Raw genomic sequence first — 17,099 nt, forward strand, 5'->3', positions numbered from 1 at the left:
TTTATGTATTTTGGTCACTTTATTAAATGAGATATTAAATAGTTTAAGTTTCAACTACTAAACAGCACTTTGAATGGTGAAAACACAGATAGTATATTGTCATACTTGAATGCTGCTTTTCTTTAAAAACACATTTCCAGTCCTTATATATATATTACAAAACAGCCTTATAGGACGAGGTGACATCTTTTCTACAGTACTGAAGATATTTAATACAGAACTGAAAAGCCGTCTAACAGAAACAAAGGCAAGTCTTCACAGCTGTATGATTTCAGCAGCCAAAGCTGGTTGATGGACTGAAACATTACTATACAACTGGGACAAAACATATACAATATCACAATACTAAGCAAAAACGCTTTACATCCAAAGGAATAAACAGGTTACAAAATGTGGAGAATTTAGCAGGCAAAACTGTATTACAAGCAACATTTTTATTTGTCATCTTAAGCCATTTCAACTAGTTAAAACATCTAAAACAAATATAAAAATGAGCCTTTTATTACCTTATTGATGTAATGTTCTGTCTTTAAATATTTGTTAAAGCTTCATGTTATACACACATTATGCAGCTAAAATGTCAAGTGAGGAACATGTATACAAAGTGGTCCAAGTTTTATTTCAATGCTTCTTATCTTTGATTAATCTTCTTATGCATTAGTCTTCTGTTATCCATAGTTTTGTCCACGGTGGAAAAAATGTGCCTTTAAATGTTGCCTAAAACTTCCACATTTAAGTCTTTGAGTGAGTTATCGTAGAACTCCATTGAAAATTCCCAGGTCTGGTAGAACATATTTGTCTTATTCACGACATGTAGGAATATCCATGACAGTTGTCCAGAGTACATTTGCATTCAAATGCTTGTCTCACAAAGTCTAATTTTTGTAACTTCTTCTAAAATGAATGCACCTTTTCTGGCTCCTCCCCCCCCTCAAATTAAATAAATCTGATTACGGAGCTGGCAAAGGCTTAGAACATAGAGGGTTTTCTTGCGATGTCTTGTAACAGGAAAAAATCCAAACCAACAATTTTGTTAGCTGGTTTTGCAGCAGATCTAACAAATTCTACACATATCACAAACCAAAATTCAAACCCCAAATGAAATATCTCACAAGATTTGTATATTTTAGATGTGGAAACACTTGTCTTTTGAGGACATAAAAACTCAAAAAAGTCCTTCAAGAGTGATTCAAGAAGCCAAAACTCTTCTAGTTGATGTCAGCAAGTCCCTCCATCCAGCTTTCGTTTCTCAAAAATTCTGTTTTCAATACCTGATACAGTATCACCTCAAATATTCCTGTCATTTAATTTGTCTCTCACATTCTAAAAACGTTTTCCTTTAAAAATAGTATCAGCCAAACTATATGCAAAGAAAAGTCGCGTGTGTGTGTGTGTGTAACTGGATCATCATAAGCACAGAAAATGTGTTACTATCCCATTAAAATGTTGGGAACGTAGGTATTAATGACATGTAACCAATCAGAAATGTACCTTGGTCTAGATTATTAAAAAAAAAAAAAAAAAAAGAATCAAGGTCTTTTTGGACTAACTTATATTCTTACAAAAATGAAAGAAGGGGTAGGGAGAAGAACATGGTAGGCAGAGATCCTTATCTATACAAGGAGAATTATTTCACAATTCTGGCAGAACTGGAAATTGTTAAAGCACATTCAGTGTATGAATTCAAAGTTGGCAATGGTTCTGCCATTGTGATGTTGTTTATAAAACAGGGAGTGACCCTAAGAATCACCACTATCTTAACCTCCAAAATACCAGTAATTTGATTTTTTTGGTCCCTATCCCATTGCCAGCAAAGGGAAGAGACACTAGCACCAGCATCAAGGAGTTAACAGAAATGTGCTTTGTATCAGAGTCAGCGAACAGTGAAATAATGTGTGAAGGATACAAAGCTGTAAATTTAAATTTACCAGTTATTCCATCACATAAAACTGAAAATAACAAGTGGCAGAAGACTGGAGAAGAAAAAATTCTCTTCTCAAGTCATGATTTAAGGCTGTATACACGGTTTCTATATAACTGCATGACAACGTTTTAGAGCCGTAGTATTTAAGAATATTGCACTCAATTTTATCTCAAGAGAATTTTCAGTTCCTATGTTTTATTCTGCACAGATGATATAGTACAAGTCCAGACTTCAGTCAAAAGGAAACAATATAATTTTTCTCTGTCTTATCACACTCACTAATTTCAAGAAATGGATAAGTATAAAAGTATCCCATAATTTGAGGAATCAACTCTAATCAAGAACTCAGCTGTGTACATTTTATATATGGAATACTGAAACATACAGATCTGTATTCTCTCCTAAGTTTCTCATGTTTGATGATGGTTTTATGGCTACTAAAAACAAGCATAGGACTTTAGACAGTAAACCTGTGGAGCTGCTACTATTATGGAAGGGCTTGTTTTCACTGAAAACAATTTGATATCTCCTGTATTCAACACATGTAAGAAGATTCTAGGCAACATCACTGACATGAGAGGGAAAAATGTTACATCCTATTTAAACACAGTTGAAACACTAATATGGAACATGGCATTTAAGGGATCCAAACTATTTATGCAGTTGAGTTCTGTTAAGCCATTGATTCCTAAAAAAATAAAAAAGTTCTCTCTGATTTTAACAATCCGTTTAGTGCAAAATCACATTTATTTCCCTTGGGAAGGTCCTGGATTTTTGCCTCTCATTGGGGGTGGGGCACGCTGCAATGGCGGTGGCTGCAGACCACCAGAAACTGCCTGATACATTCCTCTCATATCTATCTGCTGGTAGGTGGAAGGGTTCATGATTAAATTTGGAGGCTTTGGCATCATGAGATGACTCATTGCTGCTTGCTGATAAGACATTTGCTGCTGCTGCTGCTGATTGTACTGCTGCTGTAGTCTTCTGTTCATGAGTATCCGCTGAACACAACTGATTAACTGTGGGGAGGGAAAGTGGAGCTGTTACAAGTGCATGACCTGTCTTACTGCAGCAAGTATCAAGTTTAGAGTTAAAAATCAATTTGCTAGGGGTACCATGGCTGAAGAAAAAAACATTATTGTTATCCCCATCACTAACGTGATGGCATTCACAAGCGGATTACAGTAGAAACCAGTTAGTAACACCATGTAGGACTAAGGTCTCCTAATGACTTGCCTATTGTATTGCAGGCAGCATTTATGTTAGTTGCCATGGTGATATGCATTCTACTGTGAAATTACTCCCCTGTATTAGTTACAGCATTTGTTGTCAGGTACTATTTAACATCCCTTTGAAAATCCTACAAGTTGATGGGTAAATAAACATTTAGTGACAAACACCAAAGGAGAAAATACTTCCAGTTGGACTAGCACCTATTGGGAAAGTTTCAGATTTCTCAAGATTACTTAGAAAGTCCTAATGAGTTACGTGGTTTTAAATTATGTGCATTCTGCATAAAATAATTCCTTAGTGCCAGGAGTTAGAACTTTCCAATACAAAGCCTGTGAATGGTAAAGGAATACACCAGGAAAGGGTGATGAGAAAGGTTTCAGAAAGAGCATTGGCATGGATTATTTTGGTTTCTGACTTGTTTTAAGGAAGATTTAATGCACGGAGGAGTGCTGTTGATTTGTTTTCCCATGGAACTAAACTGCTGTAAACAGAACTATCCTGAAGAGATGCAAGTTCCTATATATAATTAGAAAGTTAACATCTTTAAGGAGACTGGGTCTTGTGTAAAGGTCACTGTATGCTACATGCCTATTACCACTTTAGTATTTGGTTTTTCTTAAGCCACTTAGTCTTCAAGCACTTCAAATACATGAATTAATAGCAGAATTTAGGAGATGGAATTTGCAATCTACTTTACACATCTCCCTAAATGAACAATGCTAGTCCAAAACATTGTATAACTCAGCACTTTCTGGTGTGGAGGAGCAAAACACACTGTTGGTAATTACTGGGCCCAAGGGATTGATAAGAAGCTGGCATTCTACAAAAACATCTTTAATATCATGTGCTAGTCCAGGTTGGTATCACTCATGCATCCCAATCCAAATAAACATAATTATCTAAAAGGCATTCAGAATTCTTACCATCTGTTGTTTTGTCAAGACATCATTGTAGATGGCTTCTCGGCGCTTAACATCAAGCTCCTGGCTTGCCTGTCTGCTTAGGGCCAAGGCCTGCACTTGGGTCTCTGTCAGGGTCAGATTTTCCTTCCACTGAAAAGGAAAAAAATACATTTTATTAGTCACTCTGATAGAAAAGTAAGGGCAATCAAGTTCTCGCAATTTTTTCAGAGCTGGATGAATATAGTTGGCACTGACTGACCGCCCAGTTTCCAGTAAATATTCTGGGGAAGTACAGTTTTATAACTATAACCAGAAGTTATTAGATCTTTATATTGCCAATAAAAAACATGTTTTTCTAAATTTTCTTTTAAAAGGGGAAAATGTATGGAGAAGAAAACAGGGGGAAAAAATACTCAGCTGAGCCAATCAGTCTCATTTGCAGGGAGCCAGCATTTTCACTGTCTGGGAAATACTGACATGGAGCTATGGACCAAATTGTTGGCACTATAAGATTCTACTATCCACACAGGTGCTATTACCCAACTACATCATTAATTAGCTGTTATTACAAATTGTGGTAACAGAAATCAGCATTAATTAAAAATACTGCTTTATTAATGAAGAAGAAATAATATGACAATTAACTGGATGACTATTTATAATCAGTAGTCGTCACTTCTTTGCTTGACACTGCTTCTTAACATTTTTCCAGCTCCTGACCAAATGTGGAATAATATCTATTTTACTTACTATAGTTGAAATTATATCTTCAAGGGGCTGAATTCTCACTGCAGTTACACTGTTGGTTGCTTCCACAACTTTTTCTCTTCCTTGATTAATGAGGTCCTGAGAGAATAGCAGACAATGAATTATAAAGGATAGGTGCAAAGCAAGAAATTAAGTTGTCCACACATTTAGAAATGCTTTTCTCCATCTCCAATTTATGTAACTATATTTGAAACTTTTTCACACAAGTGAACACACAGAGTTGGGTAATATGATGGAAATAAATTCACACACAATTAGACTTTGGAGGTAAGTAAATGAACAGAAAATACAAATAAGTCAACTGAAAACAATCTGCTCACTCAGTGCTTTTTAGATGATCAAAACTGTGTTAGACCAAAGTGACAAATTTTACACCTAACTTTTTGCAGTTGGCATTGTAAAATTATTACAATTGTCACATTCATACTCACTATGACTGTGTTCAACATTACTTCTTGTTTTAAATTATACTAGTACATTCCTAATATTATACAAATGCTACAGTGATCAGCTTCCTATAATCAGAATACACTGTTGCTATAAACATTTCAATATGCACACACAAGTTAATAGATTTCAACTAAACAGACATATCATAAATCTACTTTTAAAAAAATGTTACATTCAACTAGAAGGTATTACTTATCAGGACGTTAAAAAAATTTCAGTAATTACTGATTTGTAACTTAATTTGAATATCTGAGACATGCTCAAAGCAATGCAGATACACTGTGCCATTTGGATTTCACTACCTACCTCTAGCTGTTGGTTACTCATTGCCGACAATGCTCCCAAATTGAACGGAATATATGGAGTTTGAGAGTTGAAATTGATAGGGGGCATATTAGTCCCAGCTGGCATGTTGAAGCGCATGGTCAGACCCTTAAAAACAAAAATTGTACTTAGGTTTAGCGACTATGAATATTCCTAAGTGCTATAGCATGCCACTGCTGTCAATTCTAGGAAAGAATTGAACACACACACAAACAAAACACACCCTAAAGAGAAATCAAAGATCTTATAAAGTTTTAACCCTTAGAAGTGGAACCATCTGAGTGTATTGAAAATTCTTTCCAAAGCGTGGAATCAAAATGATTAAGTTTCCAACTACTTAGAGAAGCCTCAGTATGTGTCTTGAGATTTGAGTCTAGTTCATCTATAATTTGGTATAAACACAGTAAGAGAAGAAAATCCTAACAATATCTTCAATTTGTCTAGTGATACATACTACACTAATGTAAAAGTGTGTATGTGATATGTATATAATCTGACAAAATACATTGTTTAAGGTTTATATGATAACTGATTTTTAAGCACATGCTGAAGTACTGCGATATGGATACAGTAGTACACATTTGTGTAGCCAGACACCATTACAGATACATTAACAACAGAGCAAGGACTTCAAAAATGAATTAATCAAATACAGAAAAACTAGCTGAACAGGGTTAGCCTGACTTGACAGAAATGCAGTATGCAGAGTTTTATTCACTGGAAGAAAGAAATACAAGACCTCTTGCAAGGAATAATTCTCAAATACACAAGTCCATTGTTGAAATAAAAGTCAAAAACACCAGTTAGATCACAAAAGTTATTGAAGCAGAAAAATAATTCCCCAAAATATTCAAACAAATTATACCACAAAGCAACTGAGAGGCATGTCAGATTGCACAAAGCCATTAGGATATTCTGGCAAACCTGTATTTCCAAAATGTAGGGACACCAATGCCTAAATAGGTGTAGTGTAACCACCAATGTTCCTTATAAGAACAAATAATCCCACCCTCTGCAAAAAGCAAAGATGAATACTTTTGCTGTAAATAAATTTGAATTACAGACGCCAATACAGTAAACCCTTTCCTTTCGGACTGTTAAAAAAGCAGCTATGCCAAGCAGGTATAAAGCTATGCCTTTGCAACAACTAAGTCTCCATAAATCAACCCTATATAATTTTATCTTGGATATCACAGAATCAATCCTGAATAGGCATTATTCTTTTTCTCTTAATCAGAGTCTGATCTGAAGTGGTTAACTTTCTCTCAGATTTCAAAATCTGGTATTTATATAATGAAGTTGGACAACTCTGAGGATGCTTCTTTCAGACTCTATACGTATATAAACTGTTGCTCTGTTTTAGGAAGGGTATGATTTAAGTATTAAGAATAGTGGCAATGTGCATTAATTAGTAACATTAGGAGTTGGTAACTAGCTAGGTGTATTAATAGCACTTTCAGCTTTGCCATAAACCATCCTGTGTTTGTTAAGGATTCTCATATACTGTAATTCACATATAGCCTAATTTTTTAAAATTGAAAAAAGGTCTTTTTACTGCAGAATTCCTATTAAATACCAATGAACATAGAATTCTCAAAATTTTGGTAGGAATTACTCAACAATCTTCCAAAAAATCTAAATTTTGCAGGGCTTCACATTTCAAACGAAATAGAGAAAATAGATTTTCAATTGCTTGATCATTCCAGTCCTTAGATTCTAACCCCCATGCATAGAGCCCTGCACGATACAAAATTTAGAACCGCGGATATAAATTGCTATCCGCAGAGCTGAAGGGCTCTAGCAGGAACCACACTAGCAAAAGTAGCAGCATGTCGGGCCGCTGGCAGTTCCTCCAGCATGGCAGTACCTCCCCTCCCCCCACCGCCCCACCCACTGGGGTGGGCACTAGAGTCACTGGCAACTGTCCCTGGTCATGCTAGTATGTACAAGCGGCTTGCAAGCTCCCAGACAGGAGTTGCACACCACGCAGGGTTGTACTCATGCATGATGTTCTTGTATCCTTCAGGCAGGTTGTTTTGTCTACTGGAAATGGTACTACTTTATATGTTTTTAAAATAAATGTCAAGAGCTATTATGCACTATACAAGATGATAAAACTGGAAAAAGACACTTGTAACAGGAAAAGAATTATTCAGAAGCCTTTCCCGCTGCGCAGGCATGAATGAAAGGGTTTCTTGGGTAATTTTGTTCTAGGTTCTGTTCATAATTAAGTTTGGAAGACACATGAAATATAGTAAATTAAGGGGTTTTAATCCCTTTTGAGGGGGGACGGGACTCATAGGACATTTTCCTCTGATCATACTCCCCCACCCAGATTGGGTATGGTGTTCTTTCGTGAGAACTTTTGTCCTCAGGACAAGACATTAAAAAAAAAAACAAAACAGATGACAGAAACAAGAAACAGTTCAAGGCATGAGTTCATGGTCCATTTCTGGCCCTACACAACTTCATACAGATGACTGTTAAACTTATCCACTTGGAGCCATCCAGATGTTTTAGTGTCATATCTCACACAGTACTTTGGTTCCCCCAGAGAAATTACATTGCTACCAAAAATCTCCAACTACTCTTCATATCTGCGAACTCCTGAAATTCTCCCTGAGTCAGATGCCCACTTAAAATCTTCAGCAACTTTCCATATTTCCCACTTTGTGAATTCAAAAGAGAAAATATCTTAATCATCAGATCTGATCACCCAGGTGCAACATCTTTCAAGCATTTTTCACTTCTGCTGCCTTTACATCCTTTAGAGGAGTACTCTAGCAACAATACTCCTATTTACACCAAACAAACCAATTCTTAAGTTCTTATTCTCCTTGTACAGTATGATAATGAAGGCTAGTTTCAGTTTTCTCTGTTCTCCCACTGAGTTAAGTGAAATATAATTATTTTCAAGACTTTTGAACTAAGTCACAGATTTATAAGCATATTTTAAGAACAAAGATTTTTATTGTCTTAAACACTAGAAAGTTCGTTCTACTTATTGCAATGACCATTCCCACTAAAACTTTCTGTCTTTCTGTTCATAATTCAAACCAAAGTAATTACGTTACCATCAGTGGGTATCTCCCTTTCTGACAGTTTATAAAATCCTTGTTATGCACTCAATTTCCTTCTCCCACTTCTTTTTGATCTAGTAATTCCTGGGTTATAATTAAAAAACAAAACAAACAAAAAAACTGTCTCTAGTTTAAGAATCTAGGACTTTGGGAATGAATGAACTGTAAACTCTCAGGCCAATTCCAGTATTTACTTATGCCTCAACTGGATTATATTTTCTGGGGTTGGGGAAGAGGCGGAGGGCTTGTTTTGAAATGAGATGCCCATTTTTCCATTAAAAAAATCTCAAAAGGTAGAGATTTTCCATACATTTTCAGAATGAAGTATACTGAAGAATGTCAGCTGGATGTATAATATAAAATGTGAAAACTACAAAGCTAATTATTAATAAAAAAAGTAACAAACACTAAGTAAAAATATCTTGAAGCAAATACATACAAAAGTCCACCACCAAAACAGCATCTATCTTTTCATTTTTCATAGTCTGTTTAGCTTTTATAGAGGTGATATTTAAAATTACCATTTTACATAATATTATTCAGAAGCCCATTTCCAAGCCTGTAATGGAGCTATTTCTACAAAGATTCATTATGCTTACAGAACAATTATAATTTTTTTTTTTAAACTGACGGTTATTTTTTACACACATGACATCCACTTTACGTTAGGGCAGACATCTTTACCTTTTTTTCAGCTTCATATTCTGCCCAAGCTGCCTTCCTTTCCTCTTCGGTCAATTCTTCCTCCTCTTTATGGTCTAGGAGGGAATCATGCTCATGATAGCCCACTATATGTTCTTTGTGGATCTGAAGCAATTCTGCCAGAATTGTATCCTGTTTAAATGAAAAAGTACCATGAAATGAAGGTCACTTATTAAATATTTTTATCTGTAATAGTGCTACAGTATATTTTTGTTGAGCATGTGCAAGTCATATTTCTTTGACCTGACTTTCACAATAGAGCTCAAAGCACTTCATATATAAATAAAACTAGAAGAAATTAAAAAAAAAAAAAACAAATGCAGTTTTCCTGATGGGAAAGGTAATGGAGAAACAACCTCATGCAACAGATAGTCAAATCACTTAGTGGACCACTACAGTATACCCAGATTCCACAATGACTGATGCAGTATAGAACCTAAATAGAATGAAAGGTGCCAAATAATTGCTTCTTTAAGAGATGCTTGCACCCTGCTCCTGACGGGAGGCTATGATAATCTCCTTCGGTGATGAGGTAGAACTTCCCTGTTGGATTTTATGAGTTGGAAAGTATTTGAGCCCAAATTGCATGTTTCAACCTGAAACTCCAGGAACAGTTTCACTACTATACCACCAATAGCCCCTGGAGGGGGCCACCTTTTTCAAAACGGCAAAATGCATGTGTTGGGATATGTAGTCTCCACAGCTCTATATTAAAACGTCACGTCTGGGTTCCATGTGCTGGATTTGGCCAACAGGCCATGCTTTGGACACTCACATTCTATACTATACTAATACTTTTACACTTTTATAATAACTAAAATACTTAAATGACCTCAGTTGCAAATTGTTTTATTCAAAGTCCTGAATATTAAAGGTCCTATGGAGCTGTGTTAAAAACTATTCCTATTTTTCAAAAGTCAGTCACTAACCTAAAAAACCCTAATTTATTAATTAAGCAAATAAAAGAGAGAACGTGGCAGGTAACTAACGTATTTAGGTGCCTTGTCCTTGATAGGAATACAGATGCCACGTAATGAGATCATGTTATCTCAATTAAAAAATGAAATAAAAACAAATGGAGGGGAAAAGAATGGTTGGAACAAAGCTGCTTGTATCTTAAACTAAAGTTAAAGGTTTAGCAATCTTCATTTTTACTGAGTCAACATTTCCTTCTCCATAGGCACCCAAATGATGGTGTTGAAATGAAAGCAATGCCTCTAAGGATCAACAGAAACAAGGCCCATAAGATTGCTAGATCCCGCTCCTGTTTGGACCACAAAGTTCAGACTGTGTTCCTGCTCTGAAGAGCTCACAGTCTATATAGACCTAAGATGGGAGAAAGGGAAACAAATACAAGTAGAAGGTATGGAATTGATCCACAGAGAAAAAGTGACTTGTAGCCAAGGTCACACAGGGAGCCTGTGGCAGAACCAGGAAGCGAACCCAGGTATCCTGAATTTCAGTCCAATTCCTTAATCACAAGTGACAACTATCTGCTTCTACGCTTTATACTGCTACACAAGCAAAAAAAAACAAACCATAATTTTGAGCATTAAAGCAGTTAACATCTTTTTTTAAAAAATCAACCTCTTTATTTCATCCTTGTCCTATCAACTGGCCTCTTCATGTGGGAGCCACCACATTCTCCTTCAGCCCCTCAGGAGCAAATTCTGCGATATATCCGTGTGACTAAAGGGCACATGAATCAAATAATGGGATTTAGCGGAAGAGAAAGGATGTGGTAATAGGATATACAGAAAACATTTAAGGGAGTTGGGTGAAAGTCCAGAAGAGATTACAAAATGAAGTTAACACAATAAAAGCTTTCTCAACATACTGTAGCTGTACATAAGTGTGTGGAGGGTTCTTATACATGCATATGCATTAGTTTCCATGGTAACACTATTACTGAAAACAATACTGGAATATAATCCACACTCACTTGGCTAGCAGAGTCATCAAAATGTGGTTTAAATTACATCCAACTGTGTATGTTTGCTTTTCTTTGTCTAAACTTTATTTTGTATTAAATAAAGCGATGACGATTGAAAGCTAAGTAAGATACCGCCATTACATTTTCTTAAATGTTTTTACACTGCAAAACTAATTAATTCAATTTTATGTGAAATTCAGCAAAAAAGTTTATTGATTTGCATTAGTATACTCTGAAATTAAAAAAAAGCATTTAGCAATATGGTTTATAGGTTTTTAAAACGATACTGAAATGCAATTTTGGTGCTGAACTGAAAATTTGCTGGAAAATGTGTCCAAACTTCAAAAATGTTTCTCCCAGTTGTCATTTTCAACTTTTCATGGGACTAAATGCAACAGAAGAATTACATCTAAAAGAAGACTAACCCAGGAGGGCACACAGCCTGTATACTGAGTCATAAAATAAAGACCTTTTCTCAACCAATTCAGTGACTGATAGAAAAGGAGCAGAGAAATTTACTATTCTGGAGTTAGCAGCTTTTTAAGAATCCACAATTTTTCTCTTCTTAGACTACAGTGAAAAAGCAAACACTTGCTAAATCCCAGACAACTAATGCTCATATATTGCAAACTACTGCTAAAGAGATACTATGCCCAACTCAATCAGAACTACTAGTTTTATCTGACTTTCCAATCTGCATTAAATGACCTTAACTCAGCCAATCCTATATTTAACAACATAAATACTGTAGCATTAAGGCAGGAATAGTCAATAGGTGGACCGCGGGCAAATCCAGACTGCCAGATGCTTTCAAACAAACCCCAAAATCTTTTGATGTACTTACTATAATCATTTTTTATTATTTTCTTTGGAGTCTGGACCTTGACTATATCTTGACAAAAAATAATTGACTACCCCCGCATTAAGGCATTGCTTGTTTTTGCTGATAGGGGGGTGCTGCTCATGGTATTGGGGACATGACGACAACACAAGAATAAATGACAGGGTACACGCTACTGGATGCTCCTAGGGACACTGTTTCATAGAATATCAGGGTTGGAAGGGACCTCGGGAGGTCATCTAGTCCAACCCCCTGCACAAAGCAGTACCAATCCCCAATTTTTGCTCCCTGATCCCTAAGTGGCCCCCTCAAGGATTGAACTCACAACCCTGGGTGGGCGCGCAGGCTTAAGCAGTACCTCTCCCCACCTTGCCTTTGGTCTGCTCCTGCAACACCTCTTTGGGAAGTCTAGTGCCAGTGGCCATAAGCGGTAAAGTGACAACTGCTTGAACTTGTCACTTCAAACATACCTGTTACAAAATGAAAAAGCCAAGCCAACAATTGGGGAAAAATATTTTGACTGTGACTTTAACATGCACTAAATCAGGGGTTCTCAACCTTTTTCTTTCTGAGCGCTCCCCCCTCCCACGACCCAACATGCTATAAGGCGTAGCTTGACTTCTGTTTTGGGGGGCAGGGCCCAGCGGGGCTTGGGTGGGGTCCGGGAAGAGAACACCACCTCTTTCGCCTGACTCATCTTCTCAGCAGGCCACCCGGCCTGTCTCGGTTGGGAGGGGCACACAACCAAAAATTATAACTCAAAGGGGGGAGGGGCTCAGCTCAAAAAGTTTGAAAACTGCTCAGGGTGCAGGCAGGAGGCAACTAGGGGCTGTGTGCAGGCAAGGGGTACCTCAGGGTGGAGGTAGCTGGGGTTTCGGCCCCACGGGGAATGCTGGGGCTCAGGGCTTCAGCCCTGTGGCTCCCGGCTTCAGCCCCACGGCCCCTGTAAAAGGGCTTGTGGCTCAACAGGGGGCTGTGGACCCCCCCTCCCCCGTTGAGAATTGCTGTGCTAAATCTTTCCCCCAGCACATAATCCTGTGGGAGTTCAGTGTAAAAATTTGTGGGAATCTATTTAAAAACACTATAATAGTACTCATAAGTCAATTTATTTAAAGCACCCACCTCCATTGCTGAAAAGCCCAACGCAAAGCAAAACATAACATCTGAAATATAATAAAAATATGGTAAACTGAGAGAGTTCTGTTTAAACTATCTCTTCCAATGAAAGATAATAGGTCCAGTGTGCCTTCTAACCTTATAATCTGCTGTTCTACAAAACTAAAAACACTTTGAAGTGCCTAAAACTTCAGTCTGGATTAGATAACTAGTCACCAGCATAACAGAAATCTACACAAAGCCCACTGTATGTACAGTAATTATTTTTATACTTACATCATCTAAATTTGAACCACTGATTAATCACTCATAGTGCACCTTGTATGCTTTTCTTGGACTAAGAGAGATAATTTTTAATGCAGTCTTATTTGCAAAGATGCAGAGATAGTGGATTAATAAAAATCTACTTTTAATCAGTGAAAGTTAAGGCTAATTTAACAATTTTTGTGCACTTTTATACAGAACTTTTTACTATATAAATAGCCTTTTAAACACAAAAATCAAGAACTGAATCTGCCTTCGTCACGGTTCTTTTTCTTGTAATAGCACTATTAAAAATAAACTAGTATCTATATAACAAGATTCCAACGTTATTTTCTGCATCACTCTGAAGCCACAAATGTCAACTGAGGCAGTGTAAAGCAAAGGTCCCCAAACTGTGGGATTTGCCCCCGCCCGCCCAGGAGGGCACAGCTAGGTCCCGGGCCAGTCCACACACGGGGTGGGGGGCACCACCCAGCTCTGCTCCTGTCCCCGGCCACATGTGCTGGCTCCACTCCTGGCCCTGTCCCCAGCTGTAGCACCAGCCTTGGCCCCTTTACCCCATCTGCATCCCGCTCTCCTGGAGCCGTGACCCCGCTCCCCAGGGTGCGTGGGGCGGATGGATGGGACATGGACACGGGCAAGAGATGGGGTGCGAGGTAAAAAGTTTGGGGACCACCGGTGTAAAGTGATGGCCACAGCTAGAAGCATGGCTGAGAGCCCTTTTTGTTTAGAATATCACCAGGTTCAATCATCAATGCATGCTGTGAGAACAAGACAGATTTTGGTTTTGTGGAGGTTGGAATATGACAGTTGATCAGGAAAGATGGGAGTAACAGCTATGCGAGGCAAGAGGTGACTGTGCCTCCAGCCAAGGGGCAGCTCTGTGTACAAACTAGAAACACTGCTCACTACAAACACAGCGCACAGAAACACGAGCTCAATTTTTAGCTTTTTTTACACATGAATTTATGAATTATACCTGTGTGACAGCGGGGGCTTTCAGTAATTAGTGTGAAATTAAAATCCTAGTGATAGTGCTCTGCCTTACAGAGAACCAGACTCTCAATCCTCAAGCTGACTAGGAGTACTGAAGAGTCAATGTATGTGTTCCTTGGAAAACATATTATACCACAACAGCAGCCTGCCTGTGTGATAAAAAGGTAGTACTGATGGGGACTGAAGAAGAATATAGTCCACCAAATAATTGCATAGTAGCTACATGTTAACTCTTTTGAAGGTGACGAGAGTCACACAATCACTAGCATACATACTACATCATAAACAAAACACAAGCAAGTTCTAGCAGTCATGCCATCTTTAATCCAAAAGAAACACAAATTGCTATGCAACAGTTAGGTCAGTACTGTTAAATGCTAATCAAAAAGAAGATGTAGCAGTATAATTATATTTTAAAAAAGCAATATTAATGGGCATTAACAGCCTAAATACCTTTAAAAATACAGCCTTATGTAAATAAGCAGTTCAAATACCATGCTCACCACACTATTAATTGCATACACCAGTGAACTGAAAATGTATGTTCTGGGCAATCATCTTAACATTCTCCCTGTAGTGCCATCTGCCTCTAATCTTTCTTTATTATATTTCATACCAAGGATCTGAGCCTTCAAACCCTTATGTGATTAAGGGTGGTAAAATGAGGCTATGAGTGTAAGTAGGTCCTTTTTCTAGTAGCACTTTACAACTATAACTATAGCTCAACTAAGTTTTTTGTCCTGAATTTCTATGATTTTTGTAGGCGCAATATGTTTTTGGATTACACATATACCTCTCATGAAATTGAAACCGGCTGAATTTTTAAAACAATTCAAATTACACAATCACTTGGATGATTTCTTAAAAAAATCCAAAAGACTAAAATTTTAGAGACAAATTTCCACCTCCTTCCAGTTAACCTCTGAATCATGTAAATGTTGCTAGCTATGTTAATGAAACATACATGTTATATATGCAAATTTTGCATAAATATTTACAATGCCAAGTATATGCCTAGAAGCAGTGGTTATATTTCAACTTGTGTCATTGCTTTTGTTTAGTGAGAAGGCTAAAAATGTACGCAAGTTATGACAAATGCCTTGATATCCATCAATACAGAAATCTGTAAGATGGCTTTCCCCCGTTCAATATTTGATTAAAAGAACTACTTGTCTTGCCTTTGTGAAAGTTTTGTGATTTTTCTTCATTTTTACATAATCTAAATGATAAAATTTTGCACAATAGAGCATGTGTACACTGCAAAAAATAACCAACAGCGAGTCTTATAGTCAGGGTCAACTGACTCAGGCTCGAGCTACAGGGCTAAAAATATCCCTGTAGATGTTCAGGATCGCGCTGGAGACTGGGTTCCAAGGACCATCCCCCTCAAAGGGTTTCAGAGTCCAGGCTCCAGCCCGAGCCTGAATGTGTACACTGCTAATTTTAGCTCTGTAGTGTGATCTCCAGTCAGTTGACTCAGGTTCTGAGTGTTACTGGCATGGGTTCTTTTTAACAGCATAAAAATCCCCTTTGTTGATAGATGTTCAGCTGCATGAGTTCTTTTAGCATGGTGTCCCAGCTCTGCGCAGATAGCAGATTTTGACAGACCTGCCCAATAAATTCAGACTCAGTTTTCAGCGAAGGAACTTGGTCAGGTTTATTGCCGATGAAGCATGGTGCTAATGCCCTTGCTCAATGGTTACAGGTACACTAACACATGTATGCTTGAGATAATGGCGGGACTTTCCATTTTCCCCTCGGCCAGACAAAGACACTTCCTCTGAGATACATTTTTATACACACACAAACAAGTTATGTGTTGCCCCCTTGACATGGCTAGTTACTGCCCTCTGACATACCTAGAGACCACTCTCTGACTTACCTAACTACCACCCATTACCTTGTACCTGTTGGTTTGATTAAAACATTTCTATCCATCACGCTGTTATCCTGACCTTATTTTTAAAATGGGTCAGTGTGTTTTTGTTACCTTTGGAGAATGTATTGGTATTGAGGTGCTCTGGTACCACCCTTCTGGAATGTGTCTGTGTGCGAGCTTTGTGCCTAGCACCTTTTAGGAATGTGTGGTTTTGCACACTCTGTTTTTGCCAGATTCTGTGAGCAGGCCCTGCCTAGCCACTGCCGGACTTTGCTTTATATCAGCAAAGCTTTGACTACTACTTTAGCCCAGGCCTCAAGCCTCATACCAGGCCTCTGATACAAGGGCTTATGTCTTAGGCCCTCTTACAACTACACACATAATATCCCCCAAATATTGCTCTTTATTTGGAAGCAATATTGTTATATTAGAAAATCTGACATTAAAACATTCCTTGTAACACTGACGTTTTGTGCTTTTATTATTGACGATCTCTTAAAATGCAACACCCGAGTAATGAGATATTGTAAAAGCCCATTATGGTGAAAACAGTAAACACAGATGTATTTAACTACTAGTAAAATTTTACATGGCATGATGTTTAAAAATGTAAATGTTAGCTATATACAGATTACTTTTGCTAATTGCCAGGCAAATGTATATACTCCTGCTTTTTTGGCATGTGGA

At 37.6% G+C, this 17,099-nt stretch overlaps 1 protein-coding gene across 5 annotated transcripts in view; it reads right to left on the reverse strand.

Moving 5' to 3' along the window:
• The window catches only part of ATRX (ATRX chromatin remodeler), a 139,870-nt gene continuing 122,771 nt past the window's right edge, over nt 1-17,099 (reverse strand). For all 5 annotated transcript variants that reach the window (XM_048865450.2, XM_048865447.2, XM_048865446.2 and 2 more), the window contains 5 exons: nt 9,366-9,515; nt 5,584-5,709; nt 4,810-4,905; nt 4,081-4,209; nt 1-2,943 (listed from right to left, as the gene is read on the reverse strand). In XM_048865450.2, the coding sequence (XP_048721407.2) occupies nt 2,671-2,943; nt 4,081-4,209; nt 4,810-4,905; nt 5,584-5,709; nt 9,366-9,515 (774 nt within the window). In that variant the 3' untranslated portion in view covers nt 1-2,670. The remainder of the gene's footprint in view (nt 2,944-4,080; nt 4,210-4,809; nt 4,906-5,583; nt 5,710-9,365; nt 9,516-17,099) is intronic.

The sequence above is a fragment of the Caretta caretta genome, chromosome 9, assembly GCF_965140235.1.
Source record: "Caretta caretta isolate rCarCar2 chromosome 9, rCarCar1.hap1, whole genome shotgun sequence".
Lineage (NCBI taxonomy): Eukaryota > Metazoa > Chordata > Testudines > Cheloniidae > Caretta > Caretta caretta.